This window comes from Notolepis coatsorum (assembly GCF_963971535.1).
Source record: "Notolepis coatsorum genome assembly, chromosome: 17".
In the NCBI taxonomy this organism is placed as follows: Eukaryota; Metazoa; Chordata; class Actinopteri; order Aulopiformes; family Paralepididae; genus Notolepis; species Notolepis coatsorum.
This window is the reverse complement of record NC_140181.1, coordinates 70,311,873-70,329,372: the sequence shown is the minus strand read 5'-3', so window position 1 is coordinate 70,329,372 and position 17,500 is coordinate 70,311,873. Positions and strand designations below refer to the sequence as shown.

Below are 17,500 nucleotides of genomic sequence, written 5' to 3'. Positions count from 1 at the left end.
ATTATGCCACATCAATGTGGAACGCCCTACCCAAAGCTGTAAAGGAATGTGAATCACTACCCACTTTCAAAACCACTCTCAAAGAACACCTACGGGAGACTGCAATTCGAAACTGGCCCCTGTAAATGTCCTAACCCAACCCCCTCCAATGTACAGTAAATTACCTAACCCAAGAATACATGAGACCCTCCTCTTGGAACCAAGTATGGTTTCGTCGATATTCCAATGTACAGTTTTGCTTGTACAGTTGTACAGCTTCCCCCACCCCACCCCGCCTACCCAACCCCCCCTCACCCCACCCACCCAACCACCTCCAATGTACAGTCCCCCCCCCCCCCCACCCCACCTACCCAACCTCCTCCAATGTACAGTTTCTACGTCAAATGTATATACTCTCTTTTTTAGACTCTTTTTGTATCACAAACAGTACTGTATTTGCAAGTCTGGTATGTCATAAATGTATAGATGTAGCAGTACTGCATCTGTATGTCATGTATGTCATATATGTTATGATGAATTGAAAATGGGGGACCCTGATGTAAACAAGACGAAAGTCTTTCTCTGGTCTGCATCCCCTTAACAATTGTGTGTATTGAGCTGTACTGTACTGTACCCATTCTGCAATCTGTTAATAAAGTTTTCAATCAATCAATCAAACACAAGCAAAAAATACCAAGCAGGTTCTTTTGCTTAGAGGTCGCCGCTTGACGAAATTACAGATAACATTTTTAGAAGTTTAATCCTTTTATTTGAGTAGAATTTTAACAAACATTTCCTTTGACCAGACTAGCCTACTACTCTATAAGGATACAGTATATCTATTTTTGGGAGGTAGAGCAGTCGTCTAGTAATCCGGAGGCTCCCGGTTCAATTCACGCTCCTCCCAGGCAGCGCGTCGAAGTGTCCTTGAGCAAGACACTTAACCCCTAACTGCTCCCGATGAGCACGTTGGCACCTTGCATGGTTGCCTCCGTCGTCTGTGTGTGAGTGAATGGGTCAAATGTGAGGAGCAAATTGTAAATGCAGTCCATACTCACGGTCGGTGTTGAGCACAACCTCATTAGAGACGGCTGTTCCCAGCTCATTGGAGACGTAGCAGATGTATTTGCCCTGGTACTGCTTCATAGGGACGTGGCTGAATCCCACCAGAGTGGCTGCAAATGAGCCGGAATTCTCTGTCACTTTCAACCCCGGGTCGCTGGCCGGGTCGAACTCCTCCCCGTCTTTCGTCCATCGGAAACTGAACCCGAAAAGAAAAAATTATATAAATGGATTGTTAGGAGTCAAACTTTTCAGGGATCTACGTATATTTAAGTTATATGGCCCAAGTAAACTCTGCATTGGAGCTTCAACTCTAAACAAACTTGCAACTATTTCTCCCAATTTCTGAGAAAGCAGCTAAAAAAACACAAAGGAAATATGATTAGCCTTCCTTTGAGGAAACAAACGAACAACTTCATAATATGGGCACAGAGCCCCTTTAAAAACTGCACTCCCGGACTTATATGCAGCATAATTGCGATATTAATCTTTCCCTCTGCAAATGGAGCAGTTTTCAATTCTGGAGCAGCTGCGACATTCTGAAAAGATCGCTTGGGGCTTTAATGACATTAATCCCTTTGGAATGAGTGACTGGGAGAAGCAGCACTCGCATGTAATAATATGTATTTTCATACACAAGGAGAGGGAAGGTCATGGAAATTGGCAGACAGGCTCCATTGGCGGATAAAACGTCATTCTATATTCTGTTAAACAAACTGTAATGACTGATGGTTTTGTGTGTGTGTATGTGTGTGTGTGTGTGTGTGTGTGTGTGTGTGTGTGTGTGTGTGTGTGTGTGTGTGTGTGTGTGTGTGTGTGTGTGTGTGTGTGTGTGTGTGTGTGTGTGTGTGTGTGTGTGTGCGTGTGTGTGTGCACTTGTTTATATCCAAATGCCCCCACAGGTAGAGCAAGATAAGTAATCCTTCCAGGTTACACGTCTATTGATGAGGGTTAAGGTCAGGGTTAGGGAATACTAGGCTTGGGAATGACTGTATGGTTAGGGGTAAGGTTCAATGGAGGGTCCTCACAAGGATGTGTGTGTGCGTGTGCGCATGTGCGTGTGCGCGTGTGCGTGCGTGTGTGTGTGTGTGTGTGTGTGTGTGTGTGTGTGTGTGTGTGTGTGTGTGTGTGTGTGTGTGTGTGTGTGTGTGTGTGTGTGTGTGTGTGTGTGTGTGAACTAACATGGGCGTGGGGTTTCCAGTGGCTTCACAGCTCAGGCCAATGTCTTCATCAAAGAAGACGGTGTCAGACTCAGGCTGGATGGTGATGGCTGGAGGCTTCTTCACTGTAATGACCACATACACACTGAGTTAGAGCTGTCCCAACATCAATCAATCACACACACACACACACACACACACACACACACACACACACACACACACACACACACACACACACACACACACACACACACACACACACACACACACACACACACACACACACACACACACACACACACACACACACACACACACACACACACACACACACACACACACACACACACACACACATATTACACACACAGATTACAGTTGTGTCCCTGACCTGCTGTAGTCATGTGACAAGCTTTCATTCTACATTTCGAATAGCTCTCGCTGTGAGACACACACACATAATCACACACTCACACTCATATACACACACACACATACACACATACAAACAAATACTACCCCATTGTAATACACATGCATGTAGCCACTGTTGGGGGCTTGGCAGACACCATTAATTTCCATAGTTTAAAAGCTGCCGATAAAATGTATTCAATATCACTTAAAAAGACTCCCCAGAGTATGAGCTGAAATGAAATGAGAGGAGAGGAGAGGAGAGGAGAGGAGAGGAGAGGAGAGGAGAGGAGAGGAGAGGAGAGGAGAGGAGAGGAGAGGAGAGGAGAGGAGAGGAGAGGAGAGGAGAGGGGAGGGGAGGGGAGAGGAAAGGAGAAGAGAGGAGGGGAGGGGAGGGGAGGGGAGGGGAGGGGAGGGGAGGGGAGGGGAGAGGAGAGGAGAAGAGAGGAGGGGAGGGGAGGGGAGGGGAGGGGAGGGGGAGAGGGAGTGGAGGGGAGAGGAGGGGAGGGGAGAGGAGGGGGAGAGGGAGTGGAGGGGAGAGGAGGGGAGTGGAGAGTGCACAAGAGGAAAATGGTTGAGATGAAGGGGAATTGATATAGCATAATGTAAGAGAGGGAGAGCTCATGTAAAAAGAGATATATGGCACAAAGGGGAGAGGGAGGAGGGAGGGATGAGGAGAGAGACAAGGAGAGAGAGCCTGAGAGCCTCCGGGGGGGGGGGGGGGGGGGGGGGAATAAAGAAAGGATTTTTGAAGGAGAAAGAAGTCATGGCCCACGACCAGAAAAAAATTCTCGTGTCACCGTCATCCATAACAGCCATAAAGCAAAGGCGCCATATCAAGACACATAAAAAGCAACACAGCGGGGCTGTGTGTGAACATAGTATAGATCCACCATATTATTCCCCCCCGTGCTTTATGGCCCCTGTCTGATTTTTACGTTCGCGGGGCGTTTTGAGGGGACGGAGGAAATGACCCTCTCTTTTTGTTTCCAATTAGGTTTGGTGGCGTGAAATAGATTCCGCTAGTGTATGTGTACTATGTATTCCTACTGTACTGGAATGGAGGTTGTTTGCCTGGTGCTTGTTGTTCTTAATTTGACTCTAAAGGGAAGCGACAGAGTTGGATTCTGAGATAAATTGACATTATGTAGGTAAGTGGATAAAGAACGACAGGAGGGAGGGAGAGAGGGAGGGATGGAGAGAGGGAAGGATGGAGAGGGAGGGATGAAGAGAGGGAGGGAGAGAGAGATAGAGGAAAGAAGGGAGGGAGGAGGAGGAGGATAAGGGCAGATGAGGGGAAGCCAGGATGAGATGAAGAGCTGAGCAGACAGGATGGAGAGAGAGAGAGAGAGAGAGAGAGAGAGAGAGAGAGAGAGACAGAGAGAGAGAGACAGACAGACAGAGAGAGGGTGGAACAGACACACACACACACGCACACACACACACACACACACACACACACACACACACACACAAAGAGAGAGAAAGGACATTAAGAGAAACCTGGACATCTAGACATGAGATGATGAGATGAAGGAACTGAAATGTACTATCAGTGTATCTCAACTATAACCAGGCCTTGACAGCTGTAGTACACGCTTGTCTGCAAAACAAAAACAAAAAGCATATCTATGGGCAGCTGGGTACAGTACCACTGCAGAGCCTCAGGGGGTCAGCCGTCCCTACGAACTAGGGCTGCACCATCTGGTGAATGAGTGCAATTGCGATTATTCTGGACAATATTGCAATATAATAAATAAAGGGTGTAATGAGTCTACTTGCTTGGTTATCAAGGAAAATACTGCTAATAGGCCTACTGCAGTTTTTTTCATTCATTGTGCTAAGCTAGGCTAACATGCAGCCAGATAGCTTTCTACCGAACGCACAGAGAGGAAACTGGTATCTATCTTCTTGTCTCTCTCTGGAGAAGACGGTAAGTGAATTTCCCCAAATGTTGGCGGGTTCCTTTAACAGAATGGTTTCTTTTCCTGTCTGCCTGGCCTGCATTATCCCTATCATGGACAAGGTGATAGTGCTGCATTATATATTCGAGACGAGATACATTGAAATCAGATGAGAGAGGAATATGGTAGATTATGACCTGAATGTCACTTGTCAGTCTTGTGGTAAAATCAGCTATTCCAACATGTAATGTTACCCCGGCCCAGGACCACAAAGGTTTAACGTTAGCCCACATGTTCTAACTCTATCACCAGAATAATGCATTGACGTTTTTTTCATGGAGTGGAGAATTACTTAAAATATCTCTGATGTAACGTTAGTCTACATTGAAAGACGTAACGTTCATTTAAAGCCTGTCGCACATTTATGGCTGCTGCATATCTGTAATGTTAACGTTAGTCTGTGAATTTGTTTAGATTATTATCAGGAGTCAATCATGCGCACATAGATCTATATTTTCAGCAAAAGTGGCACTCAAATGATGGCCATTGGCCCATAGTTATGCGACGCTTGCACTTACAGCAGCTAGCAAAACAGAGACAGCATGCTTTCAGTAGTAAAAAAATAAAAAAGATTTTCTCACTTGTCTTTACTCGCATCGCATGGGCTTTCACTTACATGCATTCAGCACACACACACACATGTGCAAATCACAGCCTTTTTTGTGGTTATATAATTGCACAGGCTGACATTGCGATTGCACTACTACGAACGCCATCGGCAGTGTTCGTGTGTGGGAAGCTGGTGGGGTATGAGTCCTGGTCGTTGCAATAGTGATTCCTACTGGTCGGTCAGGGCACCTGTTCAGCAGGGAGGGGATCTGGGGGAGATAGCGTGAACCTCTGCGCGTGTTACACTCTCCCCAGTGAAACTCCTCGCTGTCAGGTGAAAAGAAGCGGCTGGCGACTCCACATGTATCGGAGGAGGCATGTGGTTGTCTACACCATCCCCAGACCGACAGAAGGGCAGTACAACAACCAGGAGGGAAATGGAATTGGCATAACAACAACTAAATTGGGGGATGGGAGAAAAAGATAGAAAAAATTTAAATAAAAACACATCGATATACACTCTAAAAAGGGATGTGTTCAAATAGGACACGTTGTCCTTCATTAAACACATGTGGACAATGTTAAAGATGTGTTTAAAATTACATGTTAAAGCTGTGTTGCTTATGGTGTGTGTTGTTGCTTTTCTACACACCTGTATGGGTTTAGTTCAAATCTGTAATGTAATATAATCTGTTATGCAGTCAAACAGCGACCTCTAGGCAAAAGAGCCCCACTTAGTACTTTGTTTACATTCTTGTTTTGGTCTGATGACGTGTGGGTTGGAGTTTAGTAACTTATTATACTGTGAATTTCTCCAGACCTCTCTTGGCAGAACCTGTGGTGTTACCAGCAATAGCAACTAGGGCTGAACGATTAATCGATTTTAAATCGAAATCGCGATTTGGAATAATAATAATAATAATAATAGATCAAATTTATATAGCGCCTTTCATAGAACCCAAGGTCGCTTCACAATCAGGACAAAAAATAGGGCTAGGGAAATAGGGGGAAAAAAGGGGATGAGGGAAGGTAAGGGATAATGGATAATGGACCTAATCTAATCTAAACTAACTGATGGGGAAAGCCTTGGTGAAGAGGTGTGTTTTTAGAGCAGATTTGAAGGTGTCCAGGGTTGGGGCGTTGCGGATTTCGGGGGGGAGAGAGTTCCAGAGGGTAGGGGACGCCACGCTGAAGGCTCTGTCCCCAAAAGTCCGTAACCTGGTGCGAGGGATGGAGAGGAGACCTAGATCAGAGGATCGTAGGTTCTGGGATGGAGTGTGCTGGTGGAGGAGATCAGACAGGTACCGGGGGGCGAGGGCATGGAGGGACTTGTAGGTGAGGAGCAGGAGTTTGAAGGTGATGCGGAACTTGACTGGGAGCCAGTGGAGGTGGATGAGGGTGGGGGTGATGTGCTGCCAGGGCTTGGTGTGAGTGAGAACCCTGGCAGCTGAGTTCTGAACATACTGGAGACTGTCCAGAGCTTTGCTGGGTACCCCGAACAGGACTCCGTTACAGTAGTCCAACAGGGAGGTGATGAATGAGTGGATCAGGGTCTCAGCTACAGAGTCTGAGAGTGAGGGTCAGAGACGGGAGATGTTTTTGAGGTGGTAGAAGGCAGACTTGGTGACGGAATGATGCAATTAGCAAACCGCCAAAAAAAAAAAACACTATTTTTTCTTTTTTCTTTAACCAGGAAGTCCCATTGAGATACAAGATCTCCTTTGCAAGGGAGACCTGGCCCAGATGACAGCAATAACATTTGCAATACATCACACAAGAACATAATAAAAGTGCATGTATACAATATACAATACATCACATGTAAACACAAAGCAGAATAGTCTACATGATAGTAAAAGTGTATGACAGTATAATACAGGGTAATACAGTAGTTTTGCAGTTGGGACCCGACTACAGAAAGCAGCAACATTCTTTTTGTAGGAAGTTATGTAATACAGATTTAAATTCACCAAGAGAGACTGGGGTGTCTAAGTGGATATGGTCCTGTAGCCCATTCCATGCCCAAGGTGCAAAGCTTGAGAAAGCTGTTCCTGCTCAAGACAGAGAAAACATCTGAGCTGAGTAAGGAAAGGGTGGGGGGGAGCGGGGCTCGGGGGGGGGGGCCTGTCTCTCTCTCTCTACTGGTTCAATTAATGTTGCACTATAAAAACGAACTGGATAGTTGATGATAATAAACATTTAACTTCATTAGCTGAAGTATTCTTTTTTTTTATCTACTTTTTCTCCCATTTTCTATTTTTCTCCCATCCCAATTTCGTATCGTCCAATTCTACCCTCCCCTGTCTCGAACGCTGTTAGGCCATGCCTCCCACAAGCCGGCTGCAATGTGGACGAAGCCTTACATCACGTGTCCCCTCCGGTACTCGAGGAAGCAGCAGTCGCATCTTTTCACCTGCACAGCGCGATCTCTCAGCGTCGGGGGGCTGCGTTTTGGAGGGCACGCCGCCCCCGTCGCTTCCTGATTCTGCTGCGCAGGCGCACCAACCGACCTGTAGGAGTCGCTGTCCACAACGTCCGATCCCTACCCATCAGCTTCCCACCCCCTAATACTGCCAATTGTATTAGTATGAACAACCAGCCAAGCTGATAGTAATGCGGAGAGCTGGGCTCGAACCCAGCGTCTCCTGCATTGGTGGTGAGCGCCTTGCCCACTGCACCACCTAGCCGCCATTAGCTGAAGTATTCTAAAATCATTTAAGCCATTCTCCTTTTCTGTGTGTGTGTGCACGCGTCTCATATCTGTAACGTCCCCAGGCCCGGCCCTTGCTGTGCCGGGTATGAGAATGACATTGGACATTTCCTCCCTCCTGACAGTGGTCTCCTACCTGGTCCCCTATCTCCTGACAGTGATCCCCTACCTGGTCTCCTACCTCCCTCTAGTGGCCAGACGAGCCAGTTGGTGCAGACACTGATTCTACCCTTGATAACTCACATGCTTACTTTAATTAATGGGATAATTAATGGGATGTCACTGTGTGTGTTATTGTTGAACTTCCCCACCCTGGTGTGAATTGGTTTCCCTGGTTAGTGTTGGTTGGTATATTGCTTATTGTCTAGTGGTTAATTGTTTGTTTTAGACTGGCCTGGCCAGCTGTTGCCAATCTTCATTAGTCTTGGTATTTAAGTGTGTGTCTTCCTCTCTTTCCTAGTGGCGTCATTGTCTCTAGTACCCTCCTTGTTACCCTCACTTACCTCCGTGTTCCCTTGCCCGTCGTACCTCTCCCGTGCCTTGCTTCATGTCCTTAAGTGTTGTAAGTAGTTTATGTATTCCGTTTTCGTTCCTCTTTGTTTTCCCGTGTCCTTCAGTGTTGTTTTGTTTTAGAGCCAGCTCGGCTGAGTCTTTGTATGTTCCGTTTTGTATTATTCCAAGTAAAGCCTGTTTATATTCCACGTTACCCTGCTGTCTCTGCCTCCTCTCTTCCCGATCTGCAATTGTGTTCTCACCTAAGTTAGTACCCCCCCCCCCGGGGAGCTCCAGTAGCTCACCACGTACCGCGAGTGCTATTTCAGCGCCGTGGACAACCGCGCTCGCGCGGATCTGGGGCTGAGCGCGTTCGAATCCCGGACGGCAGCCGTGCCTTTCCCAGAGTGTCTTTCCCCCCCATCTGAACCCTTTCAGCCTGCTCTGTCGGTCGAACTTGACCAAGTATGAATGCGAAGAAAAAGCGATAAACGCTAAAAGAACCAGGTGACTGGTCAAAGTTTAAAAAAAAAAAGTTAGTACCCCCAGTCCTAACAATATCTGGTCTGACATCAGAGGAGTTTGATAGTATTTACTGAGGATTGCCAGATAATGTTGATATTTAAACATAAAAATAATTATAATCCAAAATAAATATACATGACCATGCAACATCATGTTGTATGTTGCATGACAAATTGTTGTAGGAACGGTTTGGGAGAGGGAGGTAAGGGGTTTTAGATTGTGTGTTGTGAAGTTTAGACTTCAGAGAGGGAGAGTAAAGTACAGAAAAAAAGCTACCGTTTCCCAGGTAAAAAGAAACATTTTCAGGCTCGGTGTCCCGAACAGACCCACCGCGTAGACCAGATAGATGCAAGCCGCATTTTACAATAAACCTCTGTGGGGATGCTTAAAAAAAATATATTATAATCGCAAATGTAAACGCAATCGCAATATCTGTCAGAAAAATCGCAATTAGATTATTTCCCAAAATCGTGCAGCCCTAATAGCAACCCCTCCCCCCTGTATCAATGGGGAGCACTGGCTCCCCATTGCTGCACGAATCCGCTTCAAGGCCCTCGACTTAGCATACCGTGTGGCAAAGGGAACCGCTCCCGCCTACCTCCGGTCAATGGTCTCTGAAGACCCCTATGCTCTGCATCTTCTGGCCGCCTCAGACCTACTCCTATCCAAGCTCCGGGAGGGTCATCAAAGAGAAGTCACCTATTCTCAGTCCTTTCGCCGTCGACTAAAGACGCACTTCTTCAACCATTATCTGAAATAATTTTTTTATTTTATTTTTTTATCTAACCCTAACTAACCTTACTGTCATGCACTTGTCCTAATAAACTAACCTACACTGTAGCACGCAACACTTTGATGAACATTGTTACTCAGCTGATAGAGTTGTACCCTTCCTGATGACTTGTCGTACAGAACTTGTAAGTCGCTTTGGATAAAAGCGTCAGCTAAATGACTAAATGTAAATGTAAATGTATCACCACTCAACTCCAACCCACACATCAGACCAAAACAGAATGTGTAAACAAAGTGCAGTACCAAGCGTGGGCTCTTTTGCCTAGAGGTTGCTGTTTGACAGCATTACAGATTATATGGGAACACCACGTGCATTCAGAATTCAATTATATTATTTCCATGACGCAGGACGGTTCAATCAATATCTGTGAACATGAGCTACTCTCTCTCCCAAAGCCAGAGACCAGAGAAGTAACAATCAAACCTGTGATGTCATCAGGTATAAAGTCTGGAGTCTGATTTTGTGGACCAACAGAATCTTTATTTGAGTTTTTATACTCAAATGAGCTTTACTCTATTGGTGAAACAGAGAATGCATCCGTATAGAACATGTCATGTCAATGTGCTCTCAATGTCACCTTTACCATTTCTCCCAATGCATTGTCTATGGAGCAGCTCCAGACGTTACACTTGAAGACATCACACATGCAACACTGTCAACACAGCAATAAGGTCGAATTTGCATGTTCTCCCCGTGCTCGTAAGGGTTCCCCCCCAAAAATAGATAACATGCAGAACAGATCGATAACGCTGTCGTGTCCCTGACGAAGACGGACAGGAGCACTTGGATTGGTCGCTGGGCGCGGCCCACGCTGCAGCCCATGTCTGCCCCTGGCTATCCTTGCGGGGGAAGGACGACGGGATGGGTCAAGCGCAGAGAGGCATTTCATCGGCGACCCAATGCATGTGTGTGTGTGTGTTCCTGTGTGTGTTGTCCATCTTACACGTGTGTGTTGCTGCATGACAAATAAAGACGTCTTCTTCATTTAGGGTTAGGGAGAGAGTTGTTTGTTCTCACTAATATTTTTGTTGGACTGTCTCAAGACCATAGGAATAATGTAACGTATGAATTCTGAAATTGGGTGTAGTTCCCCTTTAAGGACAACACTGCTATTCTCTCCTCTCTGAAAGTGTATGATGTCTCTTGTGGTTATCGCTCTCATCTCTCGCTACAGCTAAGACACAGATAGCACTTGTCGTCCCCGTTTCCATATCCTGCGTCTGTGACTGCTAGTCGTGAGGGCTACGCTCTCGCCAGACAGTGATCACGCGTGCTATGATTAGCCGCCATGCATGCATACAATAGGCTAGATCACACTCAGCATAGATTATAATTGCACAGACAAGCGCTCCCATAGGCCAGCCCCGTTCCACTGATCACTTTGGATAAGGAAGGATATTCTCATATCGCATTCTATTTTACTATTTACATTTTTAGATTTGATTAGATTAGATTCGAATAAAATGTATTGTCATTAAACAGCACACGTACAGTACAACAAAAATATGTTTCTGGTTGGCACCAAATGTATATTGAACAGCAATACACAATGTACAGGTGATTACACTATGGGTAAAAAATTTACAAATTAGTACTACTGAGTGTAGTGCTAATCAGAGGTATGTACAGAGTTGTAGTATAATATGTACAGTGATACAGGTATAAAGACAGTATGGTAGTAGTAGTAGTCATACTGGCCAGCAGTGTAACTAGTAAGAGTAGGATATGTACAGATATAGATAGTAAAGGACTATGTGCAGGTAAGTACAGTCAGGTGTGGATAGATATTATGCGGTGAGAATAAATAAATATATATACATGCATAGCATTATTGTACATGCTATCATACAGAGCTATGGGTTATATGCAGAATGCAGGTGTACAAGTAAGCATATAGAGGGGTTATATGCAGGTATATTCAGACAAATATGGATATATATGCGGTAAATATAAAAATATAAATGTAAATATATACAGCACTGTTGCTATCATACATTTTGTTATTCCAATCTTGTATTCTACTTTATTGATTATGCATATTTAATAAACATTATCGACAGAGATCTTTGGCCTCTCTTCAGTGTGCCACTGAAACACAAATAAACAGACAGCAGACGGCTGGGTGGCGCAGCGGACATTGCGCTCGTCACCAACGCAAAAGACACCGGGTTAGAATCCGGCTGTCGGCGTTGCCTCCGGCTTGGGCTGGCCGTCATACTAACTCAATTGGCAGGGCTAGCGGGTGGGAAGTCGAAGGGTGGTAGTCTGGTCGTTGTAAACAGTGACTCCTACAGGTCGGTTGGGGCACCTGCACAGCAAAGTCAGGAAAATGGCGGGGCAGTGTGAGCCTCCTACACGTTACTCCTCGCCAAATGAGAGTCCGCGCTGGCAGGTGAAAAGATGTGACAAGCTGCCTCCACATGTATCGGAGGGGACATGTGATGCAAGGCTTCTATCCTGCCTACAACCGGCCAGTGGGGGGATTATGCGAGCAACGATCAGGACAGGGGAGGGAGAATTGGCACGAGAGGTAAATTGGGATCGGGAGAAAAATCACAGAAAAAGGAGGAGAAAAAGTAGACAAAATTTTTTTTATAAACAGACAGCAGGAAAGTGACAGAGAGTGGAAGAATGACATTCAGACGGAGAAGAACAGGGAGGGAGAGAGAGAGAGAGAGGCACTTTAACCCCCGGTGAGAGAGATAATAGGCTAGTTTTCTCAGCTGATCAAATTGAAGTTTGGGGGCTGCGGGCGCCACCTCCATTATGAGCCGAGGAGAGGAGCCCGTGCTTTAGTGCTTTGACTCCTCTTGATTTCCCCTGGTCTTTGATGTGGGAGCGTTGTCAGGAGATCCACCTCCTCCTCACTCCTATCGGCGTGTCGCCAGGCAGGAGCCCACAGGACTAAACACATGCGCAGACGCATGCACGTTCACACACACAGACGTACACACCTTCTCACACTCAAAACTAGCGTGCACACACAAACACCAGCGTGCACACACACACACACACACACACACACACACACACACACACACACACACACACATTCATTCAGACACACCCATACACAACAAGTGCCTCAGCTCAGCTCACACACTCCAAACCGTAGAAACACTAATGCAATAGCCAGGTTTTTCTTTTCTTTTCTTGTTACAGTAAAGTGAAGCACAGTACAGTTGGGTTTCAAACCTGTTTTGCTCGATAGATCATTTCTGGTATATTGAGAGTGTTTTCTGAGGAGCTATGCCAACCACTGCATTAAGAAGACAGACAGACAGGCAGGCAGGCAGACACAAATTAAGTAAAAAGCACTTACGATCATTTATTTGGTCTGTTAGTCCAGAGTGGCAGCCAGAGAAACAGGGAAGGGGACAGAATCTGTTAGTCAAGAACAGTAAATACACACACACACACACACACACACACACACACACACACACACACACACAGACAGACAGACAGACAGACAGACAGACAGACAGACAGACAGACAGACAGACAGACAGACAGACAGACAGACAGACAGACAGTCACACAGATAGATCTGGATCAACGACTGAACAACGATTATCACCTGTGCACTGTAAAGCTGGTGTAATGTGTCCTGTAATGGGGCTCACACTTTAACCCCAGCCTCATTCTAATGTGGCCTCTGTATCGATCCTGATGACTGTCTCACTGGCTGTCAGTGACACCGATAGGAGGGTTGCTAATTGAAAGCCAGAAGACACCTTGACCTTTAGCTCTTTGACCTCTCTCCTACATCTACCTTGCTCCTCTTCCTCCTCCCTTCACCCTTCACCCTTCACCCCCCCATCCCTGTGCGCTCCCTGTCACCTCCCCCTACAGGAATTGGATTGGGGGGGGGGTTTTACTGCATTTTCATCAGAATTTGAGTGTGTGTGTGTGTGTGTGTGTGTGTGTGTGTGTGTGTGTGTGTGTGTGTGTGTGTGTGTGTGTGTGTGTGTGTGTGTGTGTGTGTTTGCGTGGGCGGTGAAGGTCTCTGACTCACTCCTCCTAGCCTTGGAACACACAACAAAAACAGCAGTAGAAACAATATTATTTCTCTCTCTCCCTCTCTCTCTCTCTCTCTCTCTCTCTCTCTCTCTCTCTCTCTCTCTCTCTCTCTCTCTCTCTCTCTCTCTGTGTGCTCTGTGGGCAGCAGAGACGATGAAGAATCAATTTCCCTGCAGGCCCACAAACTCAGCTGTATTTATAATGCCTACATATTGCACTGAGGGGGGTGGAGAGATTAACTAGGGGGGGGGGGGGGGGGTTGAGAGATAGAAATAGGAAATAGAGAGAGATAAATAGAGATTGAATTGAGAGAAAGAGAGCGATGGTGAGTGTGAGAGAGAGAGATTGAATTGAGAGAGAGAAATGGAGAGTGAGAGAGAAAGAGAGATTGAATTTAGAGAGAGAGAGAGAGAGAGAGAGAGAGAGAGAGAGAGAGAGAGAGAGAGAGAGAGAGAGAGAGAAAGAGAGAGAGAGAGAGAGAGAGAGAGAATGGCATCCTCGCATGGCTTTTCCTCATATTGCTTCATTGTTGATTGAATTACTCCCCAATCAGATGCGGGTTTGCACCAAGGAAACCAGATCAATACTGTGACTAATCAATGAGTTGTGAGCGGATCAATTACAAAGTAATTAGACACACAGCAAATAACCACAGACTCAAGCCAGAAGCTCACCAAGGAGACCTCAGCAGGTACTGTAGTCCTGTCCAGTTAAAGTAACAGTGTCGTGCTATTCTGTGGACTAGTGGCCGTATTCCACTTCCATTCATTTGTGCTAAGCTGGCTGGTTAGCTGGCAGCCAGATAGTTTTAGTTTCTACTGAACGTACAGAGAGGAAACTGGTATCCATCTTCTTGTCTGACTTTGGAGAGGACGATACAGCACATTTCAACTAATGTCAGTTATGTGCCAAGTTTTGACCTTGATGGGTGAACATTTCAAAGCAAATTGGTAGAGCAATACTAGCTGAATATGTATACAAAATTGAATGTCAATTGATACAGCTTGCAATTTGTTTTCACTTTGATCTGTAATTTGTTGCGCCCCCTTGGACCAATCATAATAAATCTATGAATGTGCGAACACGGTGGCAATATATGTCATTCCTCAGAACCTGGTGTCTGTGATATGACATGGCACTGACAGACACATACAGACTGGGACCAAATCATGTCTTTCATCATGGGGGACCGGACAACAATGCATTTAACACAACACAGACATTCAGCGTTGTTCATTGCTACAAGGAGAAACATGTCGTACTCACAGTCAGAGGGGATGTGTATGGCTGCTTGGCTGGGCTGGGGAGCGAGGGATAAGAGGAGGAGGAGAGAAGAGAGGGAGGAGGAGGAGGAGAGGGGTGCACTGCCCCCTACTGCCAACCTGCTGTCCGCTGCGTGTGAGGCATTGCTCCTGTCCCATCAAAGCCCCACCTGCTCACACCACGGTAAACGCGCACGGAGGGCGGCCTCACGCGCACACACTCGTGCTGGGAGAGTGTGTGTCTCTAACTCTCTCTCTCTCTCTCTCTCTCTCTCTCTCTCTCTCTCTCTCTCTCTCTCTCTCTCTCTCTCTCTCTCTCTCTCTCTCTCTCTCTCTCTCTCTCTCTCTCTCTCTCTCTGTCTCTTCCGGCACACCTCGACGTTGGCTACTCCTCCCTCCTTGATGCTCCTTTTCCAGTGGCCTCTCTCTCACACTCTCTTTTCCCCTTCTCTCTTCTTTTGCCGAGGTCCACGCCCTCCTGCTGGTCTTCCCTCTGAAAGATAAGGGGGGGGGGGGGGGAGGGCAGAGAGAGGGAGGGGCACAGGGGGACCATGTGTCAGAATGAGAGAAAAATGACCGTACAGCCATGTGGTCAGACCACAAAGAGACAGACAGAGAGACGGAGTGAACACCCCAATTAAGATTTAACGACACAGTCCCTACCAGGAAACATGTTGTCTCTCACCAAACCAGTGAGATGTCTATTTGGTTATAGGACACGACCAGTGGCCCATATGGAAGGCCGTTTAGCCAGACAGATGGGCTGAATACCACAACAAGAGGCAGAACGGGGAGAGACACTCTCCTAGCACCCATATGGACCGGGAACAGACAAACACCAGATTGATGGGAGTGTCAACCAGATAATAGACACAGCAGACAAACAAATAGTTTGCTAATCAGCCAGAATGGCCGGGCCGCAGTCGAACAGGCCCAGAGTGCACTTGGGTGATTGTGTGGTGATAAGTGTGCGATAAAGATGCTATCAGTCATGGCGTGCAAGGCTAGCGACCCCTGCTAGGAGGCGACCCGTTCTCCATCTGTACCCTTGGAGCCGCCACAACACACAGGCCTGTCCTCCCCCGCGGCACCACATGGCGCCTGCCCGCTGACTGTTTACAGTACGGTATCAAACACAAGAGCTGTTACTGTGCGCCGCGATTGATACGTACACGAGAGACAAAAGAAGATGGGGAGGGGGGGGGGGGGGGTGCTGGCAAAAATGAGCAAGGGTTGATTATTTGGCAACGTGGCGCTGATTGGTGGTTGATGAACATGGTTGCCAGATTCAAGGATTTTATTTTTTGGCTCTGTGCACCACCGATAGCTGGCAACACCCAACTGGAGTAATGTGTGTGACCTTGGAAAGAGGAGGAAGGTTGGTGGATGGAGAGGAGAGGAGAGGAGAGGAGGGGAGGGGAGGGGAGAGGAGGGGAGGGGAGGGGAGGGGAGGGGATGGGAGGGGAGGAGGAGGGGAGAGGAGAGGAGAGGAGAGGAGAGGAGAGGAGAGGAGAGGACGGACTGCCTTCTGCTTCTCTTAGCGAGCTGCTCTCTCTTCTTCTCTCGTCTCTTACCATCTATCTTGTGAGTAATGGTCGGCCAGTTAATTGGCGTGGATATCTCCCTGTCAGTCAGTGAGGGATGCACTGTATTGAACGATTTCTTGGGGAGGAGTACAGTTGGAGAGAGGAGATTCTTGTAAATACAACATCTAAGTCAGTGGGGCTGGATGAGAGGGAGCTTAAAGACCAACCAAGAATTTGGTCCTTATTGTAATAAGGCCTTTTAAACTAACAGCATTAGGATTAAATGAGCCATTACACTCTGCGCGGCTTCCGTTGTCAGACCCAACGGCACAACAACCACGGAAGGAGGGAGGAAGGAGGGAGAGGGGGGAGGTGGGTGGAACGCTGGGGCATGGGGGGGAATGGATTGATGGATGCAGGGAGGGAGGGAGGGAGGGAGGAAAATAGGGAGGGGAGAGGCAGAGAGGAGAGAAGACAGGAAGGTATAGGCAAGAGGAGGGAAGAGACAGAGGGGGGAGAGAGGTGTTGGGAGGAATGGAGGGATGAGGAAAGATGGATTGAAGGAGGGGTGGAAGGGAGTGATGAAGGGTGACAGCTGTGACGCTAATCCCATCCACACACACACACACAGAGCTCTCCCAATCAATGTGCCAACCTTCCTTCCTCTCCTCTCCATCTCTCTCTCACCCATCCATCCCTCTTTCAGACTACAGTCCTGGACTATTAGTAGTGTCTGATCTCAGCAGAAGGATACAGGAGGCCCCCAATTACACTTGATCCGGCCTCAACTGGCCTTTCCCAAATGCCATTAGGACTGGATGAATGTCGCGCGGGGCCAGTCTGGGTATTAGAGCCACGGCGCTAATGTGATCCAAGGTGGGAGAAGGGCCCCATCAGCACCTCTGTTCTGGAGAGACTGAGCGAGACTGAGCGCAGCGCTGCGCTGATTAACGATGTGGCGCCCCGCGGCTTGTCACGCCGCCAATCGCAACTCACTAAGGGATGTGTGTGTGTGTACTGTGTACACATACACGCTCACCA

The 17,500-nt window shown here is 47.1% G+C and overlaps 1 protein-coding gene across 1 annotated transcript in view; it reads right to left on the bottom strand.

Moving 5' to 3' along the window:
* l1cama (L1 cell adhesion molecule, paralog a) overlaps positions 1-17,500 on the bottom strand; it is a 71,928-nt gene that overhangs the window by 51,869 nt on the left and 2,559 nt on the right. The window contains 5 exon segments of the mRNA XM_084333872.1: positions 1,038-1,240; positions 2,224-2,326; positions 14,938-15,001; positions 15,003-15,059; positions 15,061-15,426. Of these exon segments, the coding sequence (XP_084189998.1) occupies positions 1,038-1,240; positions 2,224-2,326; positions 14,938-15,001; positions 15,003-15,059; positions 15,061-15,078 (445 nt within the window). The 5' untranslated portion in view covers positions 15,079-15,426.